The sequence below is a fragment of the Argopecten irradians genome, chromosome 4 (assembly GCF_041381155.1).
Source record: "Argopecten irradians isolate NY chromosome 4, Ai_NY, whole genome shotgun sequence".
NCBI classification, from domain to species: domain Eukaryota; kingdom Metazoa; phylum Mollusca; class Bivalvia; order Pectinida; family Pectinidae; genus Argopecten; species Argopecten irradians.
Genome location: NC_091137.1, coordinates 38011053 through 38034200, shown reverse-complemented (window position 1 = coordinate 38034200; position 23148 = coordinate 38011053). Strand labels below are relative to the sequence as shown.

At 33.8% G+C, this 23148-nt stretch overlaps 1 protein-coding gene across 1 annotated transcript; it reads left to right on the top strand.

Annotated features, from left to right (window-relative positions):
* The first annotated feature begins 1605 nt into the window (after positions 1–1605).
* Positions 1606–22994, top strand: LOC138322276 (uncharacterized). Its single transcript, XM_069266314.1, has 20 exons — positions 1606–1621; positions 1999–2030; positions 4614–4848; positions 5525–5583; positions 5841–5894; positions 9845–9947; positions 10241–10302; positions 10636–10692; positions 10838–10931; positions 11277–11353; positions 11856–11912; positions 12827–12929; positions 13452–13538; positions 14967–15092; positions 16501–16575; positions 17495–17590; positions 21048–21116; positions 21392–21523; positions 21735–21806; positions 22811–22994. Exons 1-20 carry the CDS (start codon positions 1606–1608, stop codon positions 22948–22950), a joined length of 1746 nt encoding a protein of 581 aa, XP_069122415.1. The 3' UTR covers positions 22951–22994.
* Positions 22995–23148: the final 154 nt, after the last annotated feature.

The following is a 23148-nucleotide window of genomic DNA, read 5'->3' as shown; positions in this document are numbered from 1 at the left end:
GGTCACAACTCCGCCGTAGCCGGTCCCATGTACGTGTTGAGAAAGGAGGAGGGAGTGACATCTAATTGGTTACTAACAAATCATCATAACCTTGACTTCAAACAACCATATATAAGCAATCGCATGGTCACATCGGTGTGAGACGCACGTGAGAACCCGAGTGGTGGTATGTGACGAACGTCATTCTTCGCTCCCACATTGTCTTTTTTATCTGTTTCACTCGTTTGATCTAGTAAAGCTTGCGTTGGCGTTGGATTGAGAAATGTCATTTTTATTTAAGGATAATACACGATTGACAGGATTAAATGGTGTTGATTTTGTTAATTTTGCTCCTGATGCATAACCGTTGGCTATAAAAAAAAGTAAAAATTATTTCTCTGCAAGTAATACTAGGAAGATATAATACTTTTGATTTTAAAGGCAAAATAAAATGCAATTGGAAAAATTACAAAATGTCAAAATGTACTTTTCTGTCCATAACATTATGCTGCTTCAACCATTTAACATTTCCCATGCTCGTATTAATAAACCATGACTTTTAGTGCTAAGACAGCTCAATATGTTGAAACATCAATCAATCCTTATACTGTAATGTCATGAAAGAATGACACAGCCGCTAAGTTTAAAATACTTTTTATTGTTATTTTGCATCGGTTAAAGAAAAGACAATATCTGTTAGGTTAGTGTGTGTTCTAAGCTTTCAGCGTGTGTATGGATTTTCATGTTTCGGAATGGGTCTGTTATGGTCATCAATCGATGTTTGTTTTCTAAATAAAGGTTCAATACTTCCAAATCTATCATTGCTGTCCCTTTTTGCAAATTAAAATAATTGAAAATATCTTTACGAAAAATATGTTGTCACATATACAGTAAACATTTGAGAAATGAAATCACTGTCGTTAGTTCCGAAAATTCATTAAATAAATCTCTTCGAAAATTAAAGGTAAGAGTTTGTCGTATCGATAAATTGCTTTATCGCTTATGCTTCTTTGGGCTTTCTCCTATATTCCATAAAGACGTTGAGAAGGTTTGATTCGTAATTATCAGTATATACAGACATAGTAAATCAATTACAGCTTTTCGTTGTTACCTGTCATGTCTAGCCAACGTCAAGGTCATTTAGCATGTTCTTTGTTATACAGCCGCATCTCAGGTCGGTATAGCCAAGATGAACTCGTCCACTGTTTTGAATCCAACATTTAGTAAATGAATGAAAAGTTAATTTTATTCACTTTATTCTTCAGCTGGACATGTAAGTTATTTTATTAGCTTAAAAATCTTTAATACATTTTTAATTATATGCTCAGTTACTGTAACTAGAACTCTTTGCCATATTCATACAACAATTAAAATGTCACCATTGTCGTGAACAAGTTTTGGCCTTCTCACATAGATAGAGAATGTTTCACAAAAGAGTATATCAAAAATACAGGTTTTTATTATCCTTGTTGATAACATTTAGACTATTTTATTTATATATATTTATATATACAAAAGAGATCAGTCACAAGTTTTAGAACTGATGTTTCATATTCTAATTTAGTACCAGAAGAAAACAATATCATTCATTTCAATGATTTTATCAAATAGTAAGTATCTAACAATATGTTGTGTGATGCTGGTAAGCTATACCATTCACATTGTGTCCGTAGTGTGTCATTCATCTGTCCTTCTGTTTATCCGTGTAAAATACATTTTATTGTTACAATTTTAAACTATGATTTCTGTCACTTTGTGTTTGTTTCTATCAATATGTGTTTATTTAATCAATATGTGTTCGTTTCTATCAATATGTTTTTATTTTATAGATATGTGTTTATTTTATCAATATGTGTTTATTTTATCAATATATGTTTATTTTATCAATATGTGTTTATTTTATCAATTTTGAGGTTATCTTATCAATTTGTGCTTAATTTGATTATTTGTTTTTATTTCTATCAATTTTTGCTTATTTCTCTTTCAATTTGTGTTTATTTCTATTGATTTGTGTTTCAGTTTCTGTTGATGCCGATCCCGATAATTGTCAAGTATGAAAGGTTCGCTTTGTCCACCTACTGACCTTAATCTTCACCATATCGTGTCCGAAAATGTGTAGCTTGTGTGATGAATTTATGCTTGTATAGAATTATATGCGGAGGTCTTCAATAAAACGTTTCGATACAATGTTTGTTTTTACTAATAACGGCATTTAACCAAACTCTTATAAACAATAAACAAGTGTCAAAGACATGGTAGGGTGATAGGCTATTTGTTCAAATTAATTAACTTGGTATCTATTAAGGACACTAAATGATTCAAAATATAGGATACTGTCACTCGGTCAATATGATATGGACAGCAGTTGATAGCACGCTATCGCATGTGAGTTAATGTTGCGTTTTAAATTCTTATTAACAAATTTAAAAACAAATCACCAAGCTACTAGATAAATAGAAAGTTCAAAGATCTCCCTGACAACTCTGCCCTATTGGTACAAATAGGTCACAATGTTGGTTACGATTCTAATCAGAATATTTTCTTAGGTGTTCATGTCTTTAACAGGTAACGTCACCGTCGCGGGCGATTACATTAAACTTGTTCGATAAATATGTTTAGATGTGACTTATTCGTCCTATTAATGGTCATAATGAATATAAAATGTAACGCATTAATTACATAAAATAGATGATGTCATTTGATATTTCTGCTTTGTCTTTATTATGCATTATATTGTAAATTGGATTATGGGATGCTTCTATTATAATACTTCATCAATTAAATTTAAGAAAAACACCGAAATATACAAATAATTCTCTACGTGTCAGCGAGCGTAGACACATCGCAGAACCCGTAGACAATGTGACGTCATCAGATTGCCTCGATTTCAACATTGTATAGCAGTGTTTAGCAACGATTATACTAATGAGCAACGAAATGAAACTCAACATTAACTCAAATGTGTAAAGACTTTTGTCATCACATGATATAAAGAGATGATGGTTTCCAAGCTTACGCAAAAGAAAGTAAACGAAAGGAACAATACTTGTAATTTAACATCCTGATTTGAGAAACATTTTAAAACACTTAATTTTTTTATTTGACATGAGAAGCTGTTGAAATGACTATCCTTTTAAAACTAAGTGAGCATATGTATAAAGTACTCGTATGAATGGATTTAGGGTTGAAGAATACCTTACAACTTTGCAGCATATAAGTAATCGTTCACAGAACTTGATCGATTTACCGTGGGATTCTATAAATAAGTGAATTATAAAATAATAATTGAAAATTGGAAACCAATTACATCACTGAATGTTTATTGCAGAATTGCAACTGCTTCTACGTCCAATAGAAATCTTGAAGATACAACCGTAAGAAGTAAAGGATTATTTTATATCTAGTCGGTCATGAGAAACACTTTCAATGATAAGAAATTATAATTGCTATTAATATAATTTATGTTCACATTTTCATATTTCGCGTCTTTGTTTTATACATAAAATAGCGTTTCAAGGGCACATTTATCTGACAATTGTGCGTTCATATAACATTTTATATAATCATCTTGCAAAATATTTGATATTGCGTTCGAGCACTCGCGAACATAAAGTGATTAACAGTGACTTACATGTACAGAAAAAAAGAACGATAAATGTCTTATGCTTGTAAAACGATGGATCAAACACAGTTCACAAATTGACCTTTGTCACAGAATAAAATTATATTTTACAACTAATTAAGTAATTGCCTTGGCCTATATCGTGGATAAGTTCTAGGTTCTGTGTCAATGATAACGTCACGTGATACAAGGTTATTTCTTATTTTACTAATGGTCACGCAATAAACATCCGGTGACAGGGTGACACAAGGTGAAAGGCTTAGCCTACATTGGAGACATTGTAGATATCTAATGGAGACTTTAACACACGTTGGATGTTATTGCAATTGACAAACTTGCTCCCTAGATATTAGAAAATAATTCTGTTAATACAGACCACATATGAGACAAAGAAGAATAGTCTTTATAGCCATGTGAGATGAAATAGACTAACTTGTGTTGATATTCGCCATTTGAAACCTCACGAAAAAGGTCTTATTAAGCAGGTGGTCTTTACCTGTTGGCCGCTAAGGCATATGTTTATTTGTTTCATTTTCACGTTATAATTGTAACAAGAGACAGCTGATGTAACCATACACCGAGTACCGAATAATTGGATGAAATTTGCTTTATACCACCTATCTCACTGATGAAAGAATTTTGTATTCAATTCGGAAACTATTACTAGCAAAATGCAAAAGGCAATGAAATATGATTACAATATTTCACCATTGTTGAATTAGATTTAATCAAGTAAGAACACTATTTAAACGTTTCTACCTATAAATGAGTTTGCCTTATTCATTAAGTTCGAAACAAAGAGATAACAGACGTTAATATAGTCTTCTGGAATATGTATAAATTAATGTAAACTAACACAATTTAAGTGCGTTTAAATTTTGTATATAGTTCAGGTTTAGCAAAAATGACTTTATATCGCGACATAATTCACTGCAATTGCGTAACAGTGTCCGCAATACAGGTTAGAACTTCCAACTTTGTCACGACAATGGGTGTCTCATTTGATGTTTAGGTACATGACCGCGACAAGGAGAACTCGACTTATTGTAGCTTCTATCCATTATCAGTGGCAGAGTTCAGAGGCCTTATCTCAGTGAATGACGATATAGGCCAAATCGTATACAACGGTGATTTTATCGTAGGTCAGTGTTGGCAAGGTGAATTCTTCAATCGTTTTAATCCACCGTTTAGTCAGCGAGAGGCAACCATGAGGTTAATCGCATTATCACTGTTGTTCTGGTTGGCATGTAAGTTAACATCTTTGAACGTTCGTTTTGCCATGTATAATTTTGTCTGAAGTTTTTTAATCGAACGCAGACCATTCCATAGCGTGATTAATGTACAATACAATGTTTGCATGGGAGTTTCGCCCACACCTTTCTAAAGTCACTGATCTTTATTAGATACGGCGATAGTGAACGAACAAGCTTGTTACAGCTTTGTGATTATAACATAATATCTTCCAAGACCCGCGTCAATGTTCATATATATGTATATTATGTTTTTAATACGAAGTTATTTCCTTGGTCTTACCTTTTTCATTTTTTCAATCCTTCCAAGACAAAGAAAGCTAGATAATACCAATTTAAAATGTTAATGCTAATGAAAGTATTTCAATATCGACCTTCGATCTTTGACGACAGTTTCCTCAAAGACAGTTTAGTTTCCAAATGATGATTTACCCTCAATATCCCATTATCTTTCATTAGGTTATGGCATAACACTGATTGAGGAAATTCCGCCGTAGCCGGTCCTAAACTTGTGTTGAAAAAGGAGGAGTAAAGACTTGGGTCAGGATTGTAACCTAAAATCTTGACTTTAAAAAACGAAACAACCAATATCATCAACCAATAGCATAGCAGCCACAATATTCCCAATATTTTCATTGACAAACCATCCATTGATTCAATTATGTTTCCGCAGGTACGACATCCGTTGAGAGTTTGAATTGCTTCGGACACCAATGTGATTCTCATAAATCGGTAAGTTTATTAAGATAGGATATTTCAATGTAACCATATGTTAAAGATTATAATTGTTTGAATCACAATTTTGTTATTAAATATGTCTTTATTCAATTGCATTATCATGTAAAATTGACAAGCTTACTTTAATGTTCATTGCAAGTGTTTTCATCACGAAATCTTTATCGTTCTTGAAAATTTGGATCATCATCCTTCCTGATTTTATTTGCCTCTTATTCTTTAGCAAGTCTCTATGAAATGTCTTGTGCTTTCAGAAATGCATTGTGCATGGTGAGCATGGACTGACGGGCAGATGCGAGGATGCGCACGTTAGTATACATTCTCCCCCGAGTTATCTTCCCTTCGCACCAGTTGTCACATCACTGAAAATGATGTTATTTTCTATATTATTATTTTCCTAAATCATCAAGGTATCATCTCATGTATCCCTAAGGGAGATAAATCCAGACATTTCATAAAAAATTGGAGGCCAATAACTCTTTGGAATATTGTCTATAAATAGCATCAGGTACCATAGCTCGTTTTGGATGAAATCATCGATAACGGTCAGGCTGGGTTTTTAAAGGGGCGTTATATTGGCGAAAATACCAGACTTGTCTATGATGTCGTGCAATATACAGAAGAAAATGATATTCCAGATATGTTTTTAATGATTGATTTTGAAAAAGCTTTTGATTCGGTCTCTTGAGTTTTTATAGAAAAATATTTTTACATTTTTCTGTTTTGAGAACAGTATAATCAATTGGGTAAAAACCTTTCAAAACAATGCTAGCGCTACTATTTATCAAGGTGGGAACTTATCTTCATTTTTTTCAATTAAAAGAGGCTGTCGTCAAGGCGACCCTATCGCTCCTTATATCTTTATTCTATGAGCTGAAATTTTGGCAATTAAATGACGACATAATGAAGGAATAAAAGGAATCGATATCAACGGCTGTCCAATATCTCAATGCACGGATGATACCTCACTGGCACTAAATGGTTCAGAGAATTCACTTAGGAAATCGATAAAAGAATTCAGACATTTTGCTAATATATCAGGACTGAAAATGAATGTTTCGAAAACTCAAGTGTGGATCGGAAGCAAAAAATATAGCTCAGATACATTTCTTCCAGAACTAGATCTGCAGTGGGGGCAAGAGAGGTTCACTCTTCTAGGAATTGACTTCCATGTTTATCTGCATATGATACCCAAGTTATTTTTTTGTTAAAAAAACTGATAAATTTTAAAGCTCTCATAAAATCATTGAATAGAAGGATTTTAACGCAAATTGGCAAAATACATATGATTAAATCATTACTTATTTCCCAATATAATCATTTATTTATATCTCTGCCAAACCCAGATGAAAAATTTCTTTCCAAAATTAACTCTGTTCTCTATGAATTTCTATGGGATAATAAATTAGATAAGGTTAAAAGGGATATTTTGATACAAAATTATACTGAAGGTGCACTTAAAATGGTAAATATTAAGGCCTTCATTGACTCTATCAAAGTCAGTTGGATAAGAAGAGCTCTTCTTAGTACATCTATAAGGCAAGTGATTTTTAAAACATATATAGACATAAATTTGTTAGCTAACTGTGGGCTTGAATATGTAAGAATGTGTCAAAATAAATGAAATTATAGCTTTTGGTTTGATGCATTCAAAGCTTATCAGCATCTGCATTCTAGTTACACGAAGAATGTTAACAAACATCAATTTTATATGAAAACCCCTATCTGATACAATGATAAAATAACTACAGGAAAAAATATATTTTTATGAAGGACTGGTATCAGAAAGGAGTTATAATGATACAAGATCTAGTGAAGGATAAAATCACTGGTACTTTTTTACCTTTGATGAATTTACTCAAAAATATCAAATTCACAGTAATTTTCTACATTATCTAAGTGTTTATCCGCAGTCAAGAAATATTGCGCCAATTCAGCACTCTCATTTAAATCTCATGTTGTCATTTCTCCATTATGTGTTCTCTGTAATTCTAAAAATGAGACTATTATACATGTGCTGTCGGAATGCCAAGAGGTTCAGAACCTTCTTTAAACTTTTGAAAATTTTTTAGATGCACTCGACATTCCCTTCAGTTTTAATGAAAAATCATATCTATTTGGTCTTCTTTGACAGAATCTGAAAAACAATGGAATAGATAATGAAATTCTCATTATAATCAAATATGATATTTACAAGATGAGATTTCTGCATAACTCCTTAAATGTAAATGCTTTAATCAACACTATCAAGGATAGTATAAAATATATAGCTACTAGTAAAGGTGATTCTGCTAAAGAAAGGTTTGATAAGAATTGGAAGAAATGGGGAAAACTGGTAGCGTTGTAAAAAGTATATATTATTTGCCCAAGTTTTTTTTTACTTCTCTTGTTAATTTATCTTCCTGACCTTGAATTTTATTGCCATGATTAATCAAATTTTGCTTTTCTTGCAATGTTTTATATTTAATGTCTCATAGTTACACCCCACCTTTCTCTCTCTGTTTGTCGGTCTACATGTCTGTCTGTGTGTCTGTGTGTCTGTGTTGTGTGTCTGTGAGTCTGTGTTGTGTGTCTGTGTGTCTGTGTTGTGTGTCTGTGAGTCTGTGTTGTGTGTCTGTGTGTCTGTCTGTCCTGTTTGTCCGTCTGTGTGTCTGTCTACATGTCTGTGTGTCTGTGTGTCTGTCTTTCTCTGTCTGCTTGTCTCTGTCTTTATGTCTGTCTGTCTCTGTCTGTCTCTGTCTGTCTCTGTCTGTCTCTCTGTCTCTCTCTCTCTCTCTCTCTCTCTCTCTCTCTCTCTCTCCTTAGTTTTTGGTATGTTTGTTATGTTTGTTTGTATACAAATCAATTAAAAATATTTAAAAAAATATAAAGCTCATTCAGATCAATTTGGATGCTTACATGTAAAATGTACAGTGATTACCTCATACAATTATCTTTTTTTATGGATGATGTCGATGTGTGTGATATCATATATAATGTTATGTTTGAGGATAAGAGGATATGTGATAACATTGATTATGATATCAAAATATAAGATTTATTGATCATGATATTAAAATACAGGTAGTAAGGATATTTTGACAATGATGATGATCATGGTAATGATGATGCGAATTGAGTGATGATGTTAGTGTGCAAAGCTGTAACTATAGTGATGATGTTTACTTAGTGTGGTAATGGTGATCAAATATAATTTGCTACTGTGGGATATGGTGATTAATGAATGACGTTGTATATTGAGTGAGTATATGTACTATGATGATGATGATGATGATGAATGAGTGATAGAAGACTATAAATGATTTGTGTGCTGATGTATAATGTAACTTTTACATTTTGAAAACTTCTGAAAAAAAAAATAATATAAAAATACACAAAAACTACAAAATTCCAAATTATAGAAATATATTTCATCTGACAAAACTCCTAATCATTCACTTAACATCTGCAAAGGTTATTTGTTTGTGAAATATGTCTTTGTAGATTAAATCAACCTCCACCCCAATAACGAAGTTAGGGGGTATACTGAAATCATTATCTGTCCGTCTGTACGTAAAGCATGACATGCTTCAAAAACGGTTACTACGTAAGCAATTTGTTGTCATCGTCCAAAATGAAAGAATACGGAGGAGCAGCAGTTATTTACTTATATTTCTTATTATTTAGTTCTTTATACAACAATTAAAAGTAATATTGAGCTTTTCACTCAAATTAGAAGCCGTTACACAGACCATCTGAAATATTATTTTGGTTTCAACAGTTCACATATTCAAGGATACAAATACCATTTTAATATAATGTATTTTAGTTCCGATTACAGAATACTTTCTATGATTACTAAACTCACTTATTTTTTATGTAGTTTTATTTTAACGCTGGCTTTTCACGCTGTGTTTGAAAGTCTTATTCATTTACAGCGCTTAAATTTGTAAAAGGGTATTTTTGATATTGAACCATCGAATTTCTCCCCTAATAAGATATAATTTACTGTTTTACGCATTTTTTACGCAAATTTAAGTGCGATTGCAGTATGAGACATATAGACATTTGTTTCATGACGTCTATTACTTCCCTTATTTGACCTGATTCATCCTTTTCCACAGATGTGCCATGATCGTTCTATTTGCACTACCTCTAACAAAATATAATTTACTGTTTTTCGCATTTTTTACACAAAATTAGATGCGATTGCAGTATGTGACATATAGACATTTGTTTCATGACGTCTATTACTTCCCTTATTTAACCTTTTCCACAGATGTGCCATGAACATTCTACATGCACTACTTCTAATGTACACGCCCATGGTCCCCATCACGAATGTTGTTGTGAAACTCAAGATTGCATTGATAATTTAAAAGGTTTGTATGCATACCATATGCTTGGCTGGATCCACTCTTCTTTCATAAGTAATGTCTTAGGTAACCTGTTCACACGACAGACTAATGTAAGTTTCATAGCAAGTATAGATTACTCAAAAATTATTCAGCCAGAAATAAAAAGCATGTCACCGCGGCAAATATTTTGACAATCGGATGGGAAAGGCACTGTAATTTAGCATAAAATTATGTTAGCCTAAACTATGTCGATATCAATTTTAATATATACTTACAAATACGGTATTAACATAGTTTCACATTTTTTTCTTTTAAAGTTGCACAAGCGTCATCACTACACCTGACTTGTTTCGGACATTCTTGCGATTCGTTCAGAGAAGTATGTTCACTTTGGTTTTCTTGCTTTAATTCCACATATCAATTCATTTAATTTTTCCCCTTCATAATAATTTTGCTTATTCAATATTCGCTTACTGTTAAAGATGCAAGAGTCGATACCAATATAGATAAGTTGTCTTCTAATTGATTATGTGTATAGCCTTCATGGAGACAATTAATTGTTATAACCATTGTGATGTACTGTGTAATACACTGTTAACGTGGATAGGTTCGCGAGGGAATAATTTTCTCTTATTTCAGAATGAAACACCCGCAAAATTATCCCCGTTTACAGTATAAACGTACTTTCTATTATCTTTCTACGTTTTTCTAGGGATGTCTCGTTGCAAATGAGCATGATCGATTAACCGGCCGGTGCGAGCCACTTGAGGTAAACATATATAATTTGGTGAATTGTGTTCTCTCGAATTACATATCGATTCTCATGAAGTTATCACCACAGTTTTTGTTAAGATTGAATTTATGTATATAATACCTATATGCATTTTTATAACTAAATTATCAATGTTTATCAGGGATGTCGTCATCATTCAGCCTGCACAGCACCCCATCACGGCCGTGAACACGAATGTTGCTGCACGGATCAGCATTGTATTGACAATCTCTCTGGTTAGTACTAAGGTTTGGGATGTTTCTTCATCACTGTTCGTTATTAAGGATCATGCTCGTTAGTTTCGATTGAATGGCTTAAATGTAGCGTAACGAAGTGCAATCAACCTTGGGTCTCCGACGATGAGAACAAGTACAGTGGAACCTCATTTCCTCACCCCAAAATCTAGAGACTTCTGATTTTTCTAACTGCCAGAATTCATTTATTTAGTCGTTGTGCAGTTCTTTAAGAATGTATTTAGTCCGATATTAATGTAATATTTGCACTCTCTTATTATAATGTTTACTTTTATACCGTAATCGTTGCCCTCTCAAACTTTAATCATTGCCCGCACATTCTAACAGGTTCATCATCCCAGCAGTCCTCCTCGGCCTCTCTACATTGTGGGCATGTAACTTGTTGGGCACACAGTACCCATCCGGTATTATTTCAATCTTTACCTCTAATTATAGTTTTGAAATTAATATCAAATCAAGTTGTTAAGCAAAGTATTCAATTCCTAAATGTTCAGTTCTTTATTAATTTTATCATTGCTGTTCCCATATATTTGAAGTCAACGAATGAAAGGTAATTTTATTATCAAAGGCTAAATACGTATGCCCTTTACATTAATGATAAAAACTGCTGATGAATACATCTATTATTACTGAAAACATCTACCATAAATGCTGCATTTCTTTTCAAATAATATAGTACGCTACAGCTTAAAGGCACTATTAATTTGATAACGATTCGCCTCTTTAGTGTAAGGCATTGTTGATTTGATGATTTTAACCGGTTAGCCTCTTCAGTTTAAGGCATTGTTAATTTGATAACTCTAACCGGTCTGCCTCTTTAGTGTAGGGCATTGTTGATTGGATGATTCTATCCGATTAGCCTTATAATGCTTATGCTCTATCAATTTTATAATTTTAAACTTACAGTACTGTAAACTTCATAACGTGGGCGGCCGCTTGGAGGGAGAATGCATTGAGCATAGGGTAAGTGCAGGTGGATTTAGGTATAGCATAAGATATAACAACTAAATGAAAGCCGGAGTGCCCCGGGAAAAACATTGACCTTCGAGCAGTACCTAACAACTCCCCGTGGGGTTTTGAACGCCCAGCTCTAAGGAAAAATTAGTGGTAATCAGTTAAGAGAAATTTTCCACTCTGTTACCGTTCAAATACTGCATAGCCGTTATTGACGTGAGGCAAAAACGTTGTTAATTTCAACTATAAACGAGAAAATTAAATGGTTCTAAATTTTCGCGATCTGGGTTTCAGGATATTACTCGAGTTAAATTTTCACGATTATTGCAATATTGCGAGATATTGCAAAAATAGCTGGTTATAGAGTAAATTAATATAAGTAACCATAAGTAATAATTCGAAATACGTTTCTGCTGTAAACATTAACATCAACCAAAATATTTAACGAAACGATGAAGTTATTACTGAATTCAAGATGACATAACTGACACAATTGATGTTAGATAAATTAGTCATACTACGTTAAATCTAGTCTGCTTTCTGTGAACAAAATTCAGTTTTGTCGAGGTGGTCAGTCCGCTAACTAATACCGTCATGTAGATGAAACTCTTTGGCCGTTCTCGATTAAACGGTTTGACTGATGTTCGTTTGAATTAAAGACGGACCTAGTGATTTAATATTGTTTATAGCCTTGACAAATCCCTCATAAGCCTGTACAAAAAAACCAGCAGGTTCGTAAGAATTGATACATGAAATAAAGACTCCGAATAAACGAAAACGGCCTTAACCTTAGACTCCATTAAGACCTAGCAACCCAAGGTCAACTCGATGTGCGATCTTCACAGAAGGGAAATGTCTGGAAAGCTATATTCTAGAAGTAGACGACAGTTAATATTAATTAATTTGCATATCATATTTTTCAGATTTGTGGTGACCACCACCATAAGCTATGTCAAACGTCACATGACTTATATGGTCACGGAGGATGTTGTTGTCAAGACAGCTCCTGCATAGCAACCGTCACAGGTAAGTTCATATATTCCAAACGGTGTCGTTGATAGAGTTCATGTGCTTAAACTGTCTGCAACTTTATCAGAATTAACGAGTACCGTACTTATGTGGAACAATTTTTCGAAATTTAATACATTTAATGTGACTTCATTTGGTAAGGTAATACAAGTACCGTTTGGTCCGAATTTGGATGGTGCAATACAGAACGTGAACTCCTATTTCATGAATCTTCATCCCAAACATTACTCTTGAATGACGTTAATGTTCCGTCTGCACCACCTCTGTGGACAAAAATAAACTGTTCTCTCGTACTTGCACTCTGTTCTGGATGGTCTACACAGCGCCGCGAGCAGAACCTAAATTAATGGAAGATGGATGGATCATAAATACAGAAACAAACTAGTGAATTTACTTAATTAAAGGCAAATAGATAAAAGAAGTGAAAACTTAAATAACTCCTGAATTAGAGCGATCATTTTGTGTTTTGTTTAAAATTACAAGACAACGTATATACATGTCCTATATGTGCATGTTTAGGCGTAACCACTGCTGCTCCTGCAACACATGGTCCTGTCCAGCATAAAACTACAGTCCAACAACAAACAACTCAGTCGCAAGCAACAGGTAATCAACGTTATCCGCATTTGTTTATTTAACTGAACAGTGAAATTAATTCACCGCGTGTGTGCTTAAATATGATCTCCGCTTCACTCATTGGTTCTGTTGGTTTGTCCTATATATATAGATACTTAGGTGTAAAATCTACCCATTGATACTGCCTATTTTTGCCACGTATCTTTTAAATGTGACTTCTGCTTATTTGTTGTTTACAGTTATTTGTCCAACATGTTGCGCAGAGTTGTAAACGCTGTTTTACTTGTTGATCCTAACTGCGTGTAACATAAATAACCACTACTTTTCTTATAACACAACCCCCTTATGAGCCCGACACTACACCCTAGCAAACCCACCCAATAATAACAAGTACACTCGGTTACTGGCAGTGACTGAGTTACCTGAAGATGCTAATTACTTTTCGATATATGCTTAAGTGTAGCTTTCGCTTCACATTTTGGTTCTGGCCATATGTTTGTACTTACTTATTTATTTATTTTAAGCTTTACTTATTGGTACTGATACTGTAAACTAACAAACATGAATTAAGGAATATATTTTGATTTTGTTGAGGTTATGTGGGTAAAATGATAATGTAGCACGTGTAAATTATGTAACCCCTTATAATAACAATTTTTCACGCATACCAATATTATATATTCTCGCGACAGTTGTATATTTTTTTATTAAAATACCCATATTTTTCCCTCCCGTCATCGTCAACTAATTCGATTCAACAGCTGATCGGAATAGAGTCATTCATATGTTCCTACCAAAAGTGACCCCACATTGCTACGCCAGCGACTATTCCCGTAATAATAGAATCGCCGCACGTGTTGTACTATCATTATACACTGATAATTCTAAAAAGTATGGTTATTGAGTCCATGTCAGTGCAAACTGTAAATATCTTAGTATAGCTATGCCTTATGACTTCTTCACGTCGATATCACTTCCATTTGTCGTTGTAACATTTTTCCATCGATTCATTCGATTCATTTGCGCTAATTCGAATTGGCTGCGAAATAAGTGCAATACTGGTACTCGGAAAATAAGTTGGTTTACAGTATTTCTGACATGTGCTGCTTTATTTGTTGGTTCTTTCTGTTTAATACCCTTATATAGGAATGAACACTGATTTCCCAGAAACATATCCTCCTTCTAACCCTGACACTACCGTTATACAACAAACACAGCCACCGAAACCAGGTACAAACCGTAATCGGTATTCATTAAATCAACTTAACATGATACGGCCATATTAATCCGTGTCAGTGCTTAGCTTAAAGTATTGCTTTATATGTGCATAATTAACCCTTGATTGATTGATGGGGCTTAACGTCCTTGTGCCGGTTATAACCGAGCCGCCTAGGGCACAGAATGACCTCTGCTTTAACGGCTGTTTTTATTATTGTTTCCTCCTGTATACATGCTTAGATATGAGTACTGCTTTGCCTGCAACCCAAGCTCCACAAGGGCCTGATTCTACAGATAAGCCACAAACCCAGGCTCCACAAGGGCCAGATTCAACAGTTCAACCACAAACTAATGCCCCAACGACAGGTAAATATTATCAGTATTTTTGTCAATGAAAATTGACGTTTTAGCCTTTCTTTATTGTGTGAATTGTTATGGATGGAAACATGAACATGCATTATTATCAATGAAAATAGCATCAAGTATAGCTGCCGCCTTCAAGTACAAATACATATGCAGTTGACTATGGTTATTTTGAAGGTATGCTTATGATCATTGTCACTTAGCAAATATACTATAGAGGTTACACAACGAGTGGCTGTTGGATATGGAATTTATTCCACACGAGTGAGTTATTTTTTTAAAAGTTACAAAAGACACGAACTTTAGCGAGTATCTTTTGTAACTTTTAAAAATAAATTACGAGTGTGGAATAAATTCCATATCCAACAACCACTCGTGGTCGTGTGACCTGTTTCTACCACAATTATATCCGCTTTTAGCCGATAGAAATACGACGAGGATAAGTACGCTATCCAACAGCAGTTTTGGCGTCAAGCGACGATCACAGCATAGCATGACGTCACTCGATTATTGATGACGTTGACAAATGATGACACGACACTCAGAAAGACGTAGTTCGGTCAAAGTTCACCATGTCAGCCAATCAGAATGCGTACAGAGTTTATACCACGTGTGGTATAAACAAATTGTTAATCAACAGCTGCATCGTTTATTTGATACCCTGAGAGTTGAATAACACTGACTTTTGTGGTAGAAAGAAATATTATACATTGAAAATTTCATCCGCAAAAAGCGGTGCGTTTGAAACAGAATTTACACGAAACCGTATGGAATGCCGTTTATAGCATGTTTGGTATCATAATAATATTTTATTATTATTGATTCCTTATCTAGAAACAATCAGTATTACTATATGCCGTCTGAACCAGATTCATATCAATTGCACCTATTGGAAAAAAGTTTTGATGGCATTTGTTTTTCGTACAATTAACATGCAGATCAAATGATGATATTGACATACCATATCTTATACGATCATTAGTGAACCTTTGATTTAGTCAATATCTAGCTAAACCTTCCCGATCTAAAGTTTAGAATCTAAAGTAATAATCATGTTATTCTACCGTATTTTCATAAGTTCATAACTAATAAATACGATTTTTTACATAACATTTGAAATTGTATTCGGGTGGTTTACAATACTGTGATAATGGTTTTTCCGTAAGTACACTTAGCCTTGCAATTTACAAGCATAAACCTTACAGGGTGGTGTTATTTTCGCTACCTATATACCTTCACACTTTTAGAAGCTACACAGTTCATACCTTCATTGAATAGTATGCGCGGGGGAATTATCAAACGACCTTCGTGTAATTAGCGGAAATTCCTTCTTCGCGTTAATTCACACCTTTACAATAATCACTCTCTAGACTCATTGATGTTCTGGTATGTTTTGTTTCCTGTATATTAGGTAAACCTACAATGGCGCCTACAACAAACGGTCCGTCGATGTTATTGACTACTGCTCCGGCCCAGCCAGTGACAAGTATTTTTTTTTATTTCTAATGCTTAACAATATTCAAAAGTTATCTTTATCTTAGACCTCTTAATCGCATAAACTCCGTGTGGCAGGAAGTTCCTCCGCTGATCATTTATTCATGTTTATTTCAATAATGTATAGTCGGTTATGTATGCGGAAAATGAATTTAAATTTTGACATCTGGCTTTGAGAGCTTATAATTAAGATTCAGCTATTTATTAAAGATGCTCCAACGCTGACAATGGTATTTTCCCTTCCTCTTTAAAAAACATCAGCCGACGATTGAGTATTTTTCTTCAGTTACAAAAATTACTTATAAACACCATTACCACCATTGAAAAGTTTGAGCTTCTTATTTTACGTCAAGATAAAAATATCACAATTTATTAATTGCATCCCGAAAAAAATGCCATGGCACTATGTCCTATGTGGAAAGAAATACTGATTGCGCATACACCAAAAGCAAAATGAATTATTGTCGGCGGTGGAGCATCCTTAATATTTCGCAACAATATTCCGCGAAATCGGAAAAATGTCATTTCCAGGAAAATAATCGACTATACATGATCGTATCTAAACGTCTAATGTTTTAATCGTTCTTACTTTCAAACTTCCCGTCATAGATGTTATCTGTTAAAACTTTTTGCTTGTTATGTGTTGTCTGCTGTTTTGGTTCTTTAAATTTACTTTCATTCCTATCTTAGATAGAAAATTAACCAGAAAATAATTCGTCAAAAAAAAACAATATGTTTGACTTCGGACATGAGCAAGCATTCGCCTTCGATATCGAAAATGAATTAATTTCACGTATCTCTCGTGATTTTGGGAGCTTTTCTTTCAAGTTAAGCAAATCCTTATTTCTAATGACACATCTTCCATAAGCCTATATCCAAGCTTGTACCAATGTATTGAACATCTGCTTTAGGTTGTCCTCCCTTTGATTTGACTTGCCCTGCTGGATGTGCGACATACGACGTTAAGTTGTGTCCTATTTGTGATATGACGTCACCAGATTGTGTTGGTATGTATATCCATATTTTTTTAGTTTTCTTACTAAATGTGGCTTTCAGATTGGCCGCCTCTTTTTTCATTACACTATGAAAACAAAAAATCGAGAATGGCGCGAAAACTCGGCACTATCGTTTCGTCAAAATATAAAATTTTACAAGCATAAACTGTTCAGGGTGGTGTTATTTTTGCTACATATTGTCCGTATTAATTTGGAAAATTAATTCCTTTGAAAAGCAATGGAATCGTACGAATTCCACCTGGTTATGAAATAAGATTTGTTTGCAAATTTTTGTTAGAATCCGCTACAGGGATTCACACAGTTTGCAAACAAAAACAGTTTTCAGCCTAAAATACTTTTTTCTCAAAATTCGATACAACATATTTCAAAAATGATTTAAAGTTGATATATATTCAATACAATTTATTTCATCTGTGCATGCGATATTAAATAATTGCTTTTGAAATACAATACAATATATTTAAGAAGCCTGACGGTCTTTGTTATATGCAAATGAGACAGTCATTGTTTGGCATTTCTAAGTTGCTCACGAAATGTGAACAGAAATTAGGTGAACGAAAACGTGTTAGGAAAAATTCGTAAGGGAACTTCAAATGAAGATGGGAAAGTAAGAAAATAATTGACAGCAAACTTAATAGCACTAGGAAACCCTTACCGTAAATAGATACAGTTTATCAAAAAATATGATACAAATCTAGAAAAATACATTGACATCACAATACCATGTATTGCTATTTCTAAACAGTATTTTCCTGGCCAAGCTGTACAACTTATCATATATGGTGTTCGAAATATGTATCGATAAATATCTGGAGATAGTACATATGCTTAGATGGAATTTCGATTTCATTCTTCTCATATCATTTTGTTGGGCGAAACCCACCTTTATATAAGGCCACACCAATTTGAAAAATAGTTCTTCGGGATTTTGGGGAAAAAAGTGGGGCGATTAGGTGGGTTTTTTTAATTTTTCATTTTCCAAAAAATGGGGCGAGCGGTATCAAAAATGAGAACATGATGCATACAAACATAAACACAAGGCCAAATCCATTATATTTGTGTTTTATGTACATGCAGGTTGTAGCATTTTAGGTTTGAGAGTCAAAAGAAAATATATAAATAACATTTTTGGCCTCTGTGCTATTGACTTGTCTGAAAGACTAAATTGTTGTCTGAAATATGTTGTACAAGTTCATGTGCCAAGATCTAAAATTCTACAATATTGGGAACCTGTAAAATTTTGCCACACCAAATAGAACAAAAGCTGTGCATTCGCGTACATGAAAATACTTTTTTTTAAAGTGAATTTTTAAGTATGCAAATGTAATAATTAGACTGTTTAAGAGTCACACAAAATCAAATGTAAATATGTCAAATATTAAAGGTAGGTTTCGCCCAATGAAATATAAAGACTACGAAATTGAAATTTATCCTATACATAGATATAATCTTCAGATCATTTACAATGCATACAGCGAACAATATGGGTGGTCAGTTGCCTAGCTTGACCAGGAAAATACTTCTGTAAAAATAGAGCGAAGTCAAGCTTTACATAGAACATGACGTATTTTTTCCAAAACGAGGCCGCAGCAACAAACGGAAGCGTGCAACAAAATGTCAGATAGAAGTGACAGTCTTGTTAGTCTGCGGCTGTTTGTGCGCTGGCATATATGTGTTGAAATTTAACTCACCACGTGCAATGCCGTTAAACGAGTCCCAACAGATCCCGGCAAGTTCCGCTTGAGATGTGGCTTCTGTTTCTTCTATTGCTACATGCCATCTCTGAATCTAAATCCCTATAGATATCCTAGGGTGCTACCGAATCCATTATAATTTCCTCCACTTTGTTGCCGATTCAGATATATTTTTTTTTTCATCTCACACACTTTCGTTCAGCCATTTTGTTTACTTTTAGTGCGCGACAATGCGCACGCGCCAAACTTCGACAACGCAATCCATCGCAGCTTCATTTGCATATTATTTTGTCTGACGGACACCGTTATAAATCAAGGATTTCCTTCAATTTTGTATTCAAGACACATTTGTTCAATCTCAAACACATAAAGAAATTAAATTGAGATATTTTAATATGTTTTTTCATCTTTTCTTCCGCTTATCGCATTTCACAAAAAATATTTATTTGGTTGGGCGAAACCTACCTTTAAAAATTACAGTGTAGATATAATCTTGACTAGTTATTTCAGTATTGGCAGACTTATCACGCGCAAAACTGTTCATAAAAGCGAAGCTCTGTTCAGGTAACATGTTCGTAAGCAAAGGTAGTCTATATATTGAGATCAATGACCTGCATGCATGGATGGCTATAAATAAATTCGCACTGGTTTAACCTGATCCGGTTGTGCGTTTCTCTGGTACTGCTCTCCCCAATAAATATATATTTAACTAATGCAAATGCATAACAGGAGTAATTAAAAAACTTGTTTTATTATTACTATTTTTCAACACCTTGAAAATTAAAAGCTTATGGAATGCAGTCAAAATATCCACCAAGCGAAGATAACACAAATGATGCAAAATCATAGGATTCGCGTACGCGGCACTCCAGGCCTTGCATGGACACAGAAAAAATCTGAATCTTTGAATTCATTTCTTTGAGATTATGATAGACAATTATTTTATCATATACTTCTATAGTTTGAAGTACGTCCTTTTATTTTTAAATTATGTCTTCTAGCTACATAAAATAGTTCTTCCCATGCCGTGCATGATTCATATTATTATGCATCATATTAATTCAATTACATTAATTCTTATTTTAGTTTCTGTGACTTTGATTTCATCGTTGAAATAAAAAAAATCAATACAAAGGCATTTTAAAGTTAGAAGGAGATAAATTCTATGTATTGATGTTGGTTGCATGATATGAAGTCAAAGTAAAAAAAATAAACATTGAATGCGATGTCACTTATCAGTAAGAATATAAGTTCGCGATTTTAAGTATTGGATTATCATTGACGCATGTAATTTTACGTCAACCACATCAATCACATTTTCGTCATTTGTGTTTATAGATTCTAACAAGTCTTTAAATGTCCATTCACTCCCCATTCACTCGGGCATTCTGTTACAGTACATGGAATAACAACATATCTGTCAAGTTCTCGCAGATGTAACGTAAACCCCCGCCATATTTTCATTTGTTTTTTCTTAATCTGGTTCCTTTTTGCGCTTATACTGTCGTTTTCCTACCGGTTCAAGCGCTCAAGTGAAAAGGATTTTGGCATATCTAAGCACGAACCAGAAACGGGAAGGGAAAAATTCGATTTTCGTTCTTCGGATTTCCGGGCGGCTGAAAAAGTGGCGGTAAAAAATTCTAACTTTTCCATTTTAGGGGCGGGAAATCCCGAAGAAGTAGGGTTCAAATTGGTGTGGCCTAAACAGTATTTTTAATAGATTGTGACGTAACCATAATACTCCACTATTTCAGTTCAAGGCGGATCTTCATCCACAATGGCGCCTGTAGTCACATCAACACCGATGGCAACGACTCCTAAAGGTATTTTATCGCTCGGCGTTCGATAGGACTTATTCCTTTACAACGCGATACTTGAAAACATTTTGTGCGGGACTTGTCTTCAGTGGTGATGGAACGTAACTCTTTATCATCTTTTAGCGTCATTCAATCACCAATAGAATCAATAGTCCCATCATCAAGGTCAAAACAAGAGGTTCCAAAAGGTTAAAACTGTAATTATCCAGTTTTAACATTAAATTTTACCTAAATTGTTTTGATATTTCTAAGAAGTAATACAATTTTGTGCTATTTTTAAGTTTGTCAGGATGTCGACCTTGATAACTGCGTGGCTATGCATGACGCCTTGTGTACATCTACCAATGCAAATATTCATCATTTGGCTGTGGTCACCTGCGCTAAGTCATGTGGCTTTTGTGATGAATATTTAGGTATGTTAAATAAGCTGAGTTCATTACGTAAAATGCAAACCTGTTGTTTTATTTAAAAAATACTGAAGGTATGATACGACAGGAAGGCGGTAGTAAATATGTGGTATTCAATACATTGAACCAACAGGTTCATAAAAATGTTATCAATTATTTGGTATGATATGAAGTAATGGTTACCATTTATCATTAATTTTAAAAACTTCTTTTGTAGGAATAGACACAAAAACAACACAGGCCCCTCCAGCGCCAACAACAAAACCCATTGTTACAACAACACAAAAAGGTATGTTCAGAATTGTCTCTAAGAAAGAAAGAAAGAAAGAAAGGAATATTTCGTGTGACTGATGGCCTGATGAGATGGTTATCGCTTTTCTCTGTTTAAAGAGCAAATAAAGCAGGGGTATCACTTTGGACCATTTTACGTCCACTCAGTGATAATCAAAATATTTTGCATGAAGATACTTTAGGGTCAGCTGCATATTGTATGCTATTCAGAATATCCGATTTTTTCTGCGCTCATGGTAATTTCAAAGGTCAAAGGGTGAAAATTCACAGTTTCATTGTTTAAGTCCTAATTGATCAAATATTAGAATAGAGATAACATTTTTGCAGATTTTGCCTATAAATATTGGGTTTTTGAAGTTCAGTTTTCTGAATTCCTTGAGAAATGTTTTACTTAATAAAGAAGGATACTTTCTCTGTATTCAAGTACTACAGAGTTCAAGAAATATTTCTCTCACTGAAATATCTTGCTAATAGTATTCATTGTGTTTTCGATTATTCTTCTACACATGTTTGAGTGATATTTACGTTTGAGCTTCTATTATAATAAAAATCCTCATACATCGTAGAAATATTAGGATTGTAAAAGCAAGTGACTAACTATAACTCTTGATAATATTAGGATAGGTAAGATTATATTCGCTAGAAATCATGACTTTCAGGACTTAATTTAATGTAACAACAAAAACATGATTAACTTCGAATAAATCGCGAAATTGTTTATAATGAGAATTCCTCTGATGATAATATTATGGTTCCATACCGTAAAGTATAGTCGGTAATCGTCATCATTCAATCAACAATATGCCATTCCATAATTTCTTAGGCTTATGTCCTTTTTGTCTTATGACATGCTATTGTAAAAGCCAATTAGAAGCGACGTTATGAGATGATAATATAGATAGTTCAGCCAATGGAAATGCTTTTTAATAGCATGATTGAATTGTGAAAAACAAATCTTATAATTATGGTATTTTAGTTTCATTTCTATCTCTTTTGTAATAGTTTGTGCTGACGTCGACCCTGATAATTGTGCCCGTATGCAAGGTGCGTTGTGTCCAACTACTGACCCCAACCTCCATCATATGGCCGTGACCACCTGCGCTAAGACTTGTAACCTATGTGCTGAATTTATGCTATTATAATGTTATTTGCTGCTATGTGCTAAATAAAACACTTAATGTTTCAATCAATATTTATTGTGATTAAAACATATATATGTGTGTGATTTGATTTTAAATGAGTTTCATTTTAATATGACATTTTGATTTGAACATGAATTGATTTTCTGCCCATCTGAAAACAGACTTCAGGTCATATTACACTAGTAATACACATGTTTG

Coding starts and splice junctions, on each gene's coding strand:
- LOC138322276 (XM_069266314.1), top strand. Junction 5,584..5,840: donor AATGTGATTCTCATAAATCG/GTAAGTTTATTA, acceptor TTGTGCTTTCAG/AAATGCATTGTGCATGGTGA. Junction 5,895..9,844: donor GCAGATGCGAGGATGCGCAC/GTTAGTATACAT, acceptor CCTTTTCCACAG/ATGTGCCATGAACATTCTAC.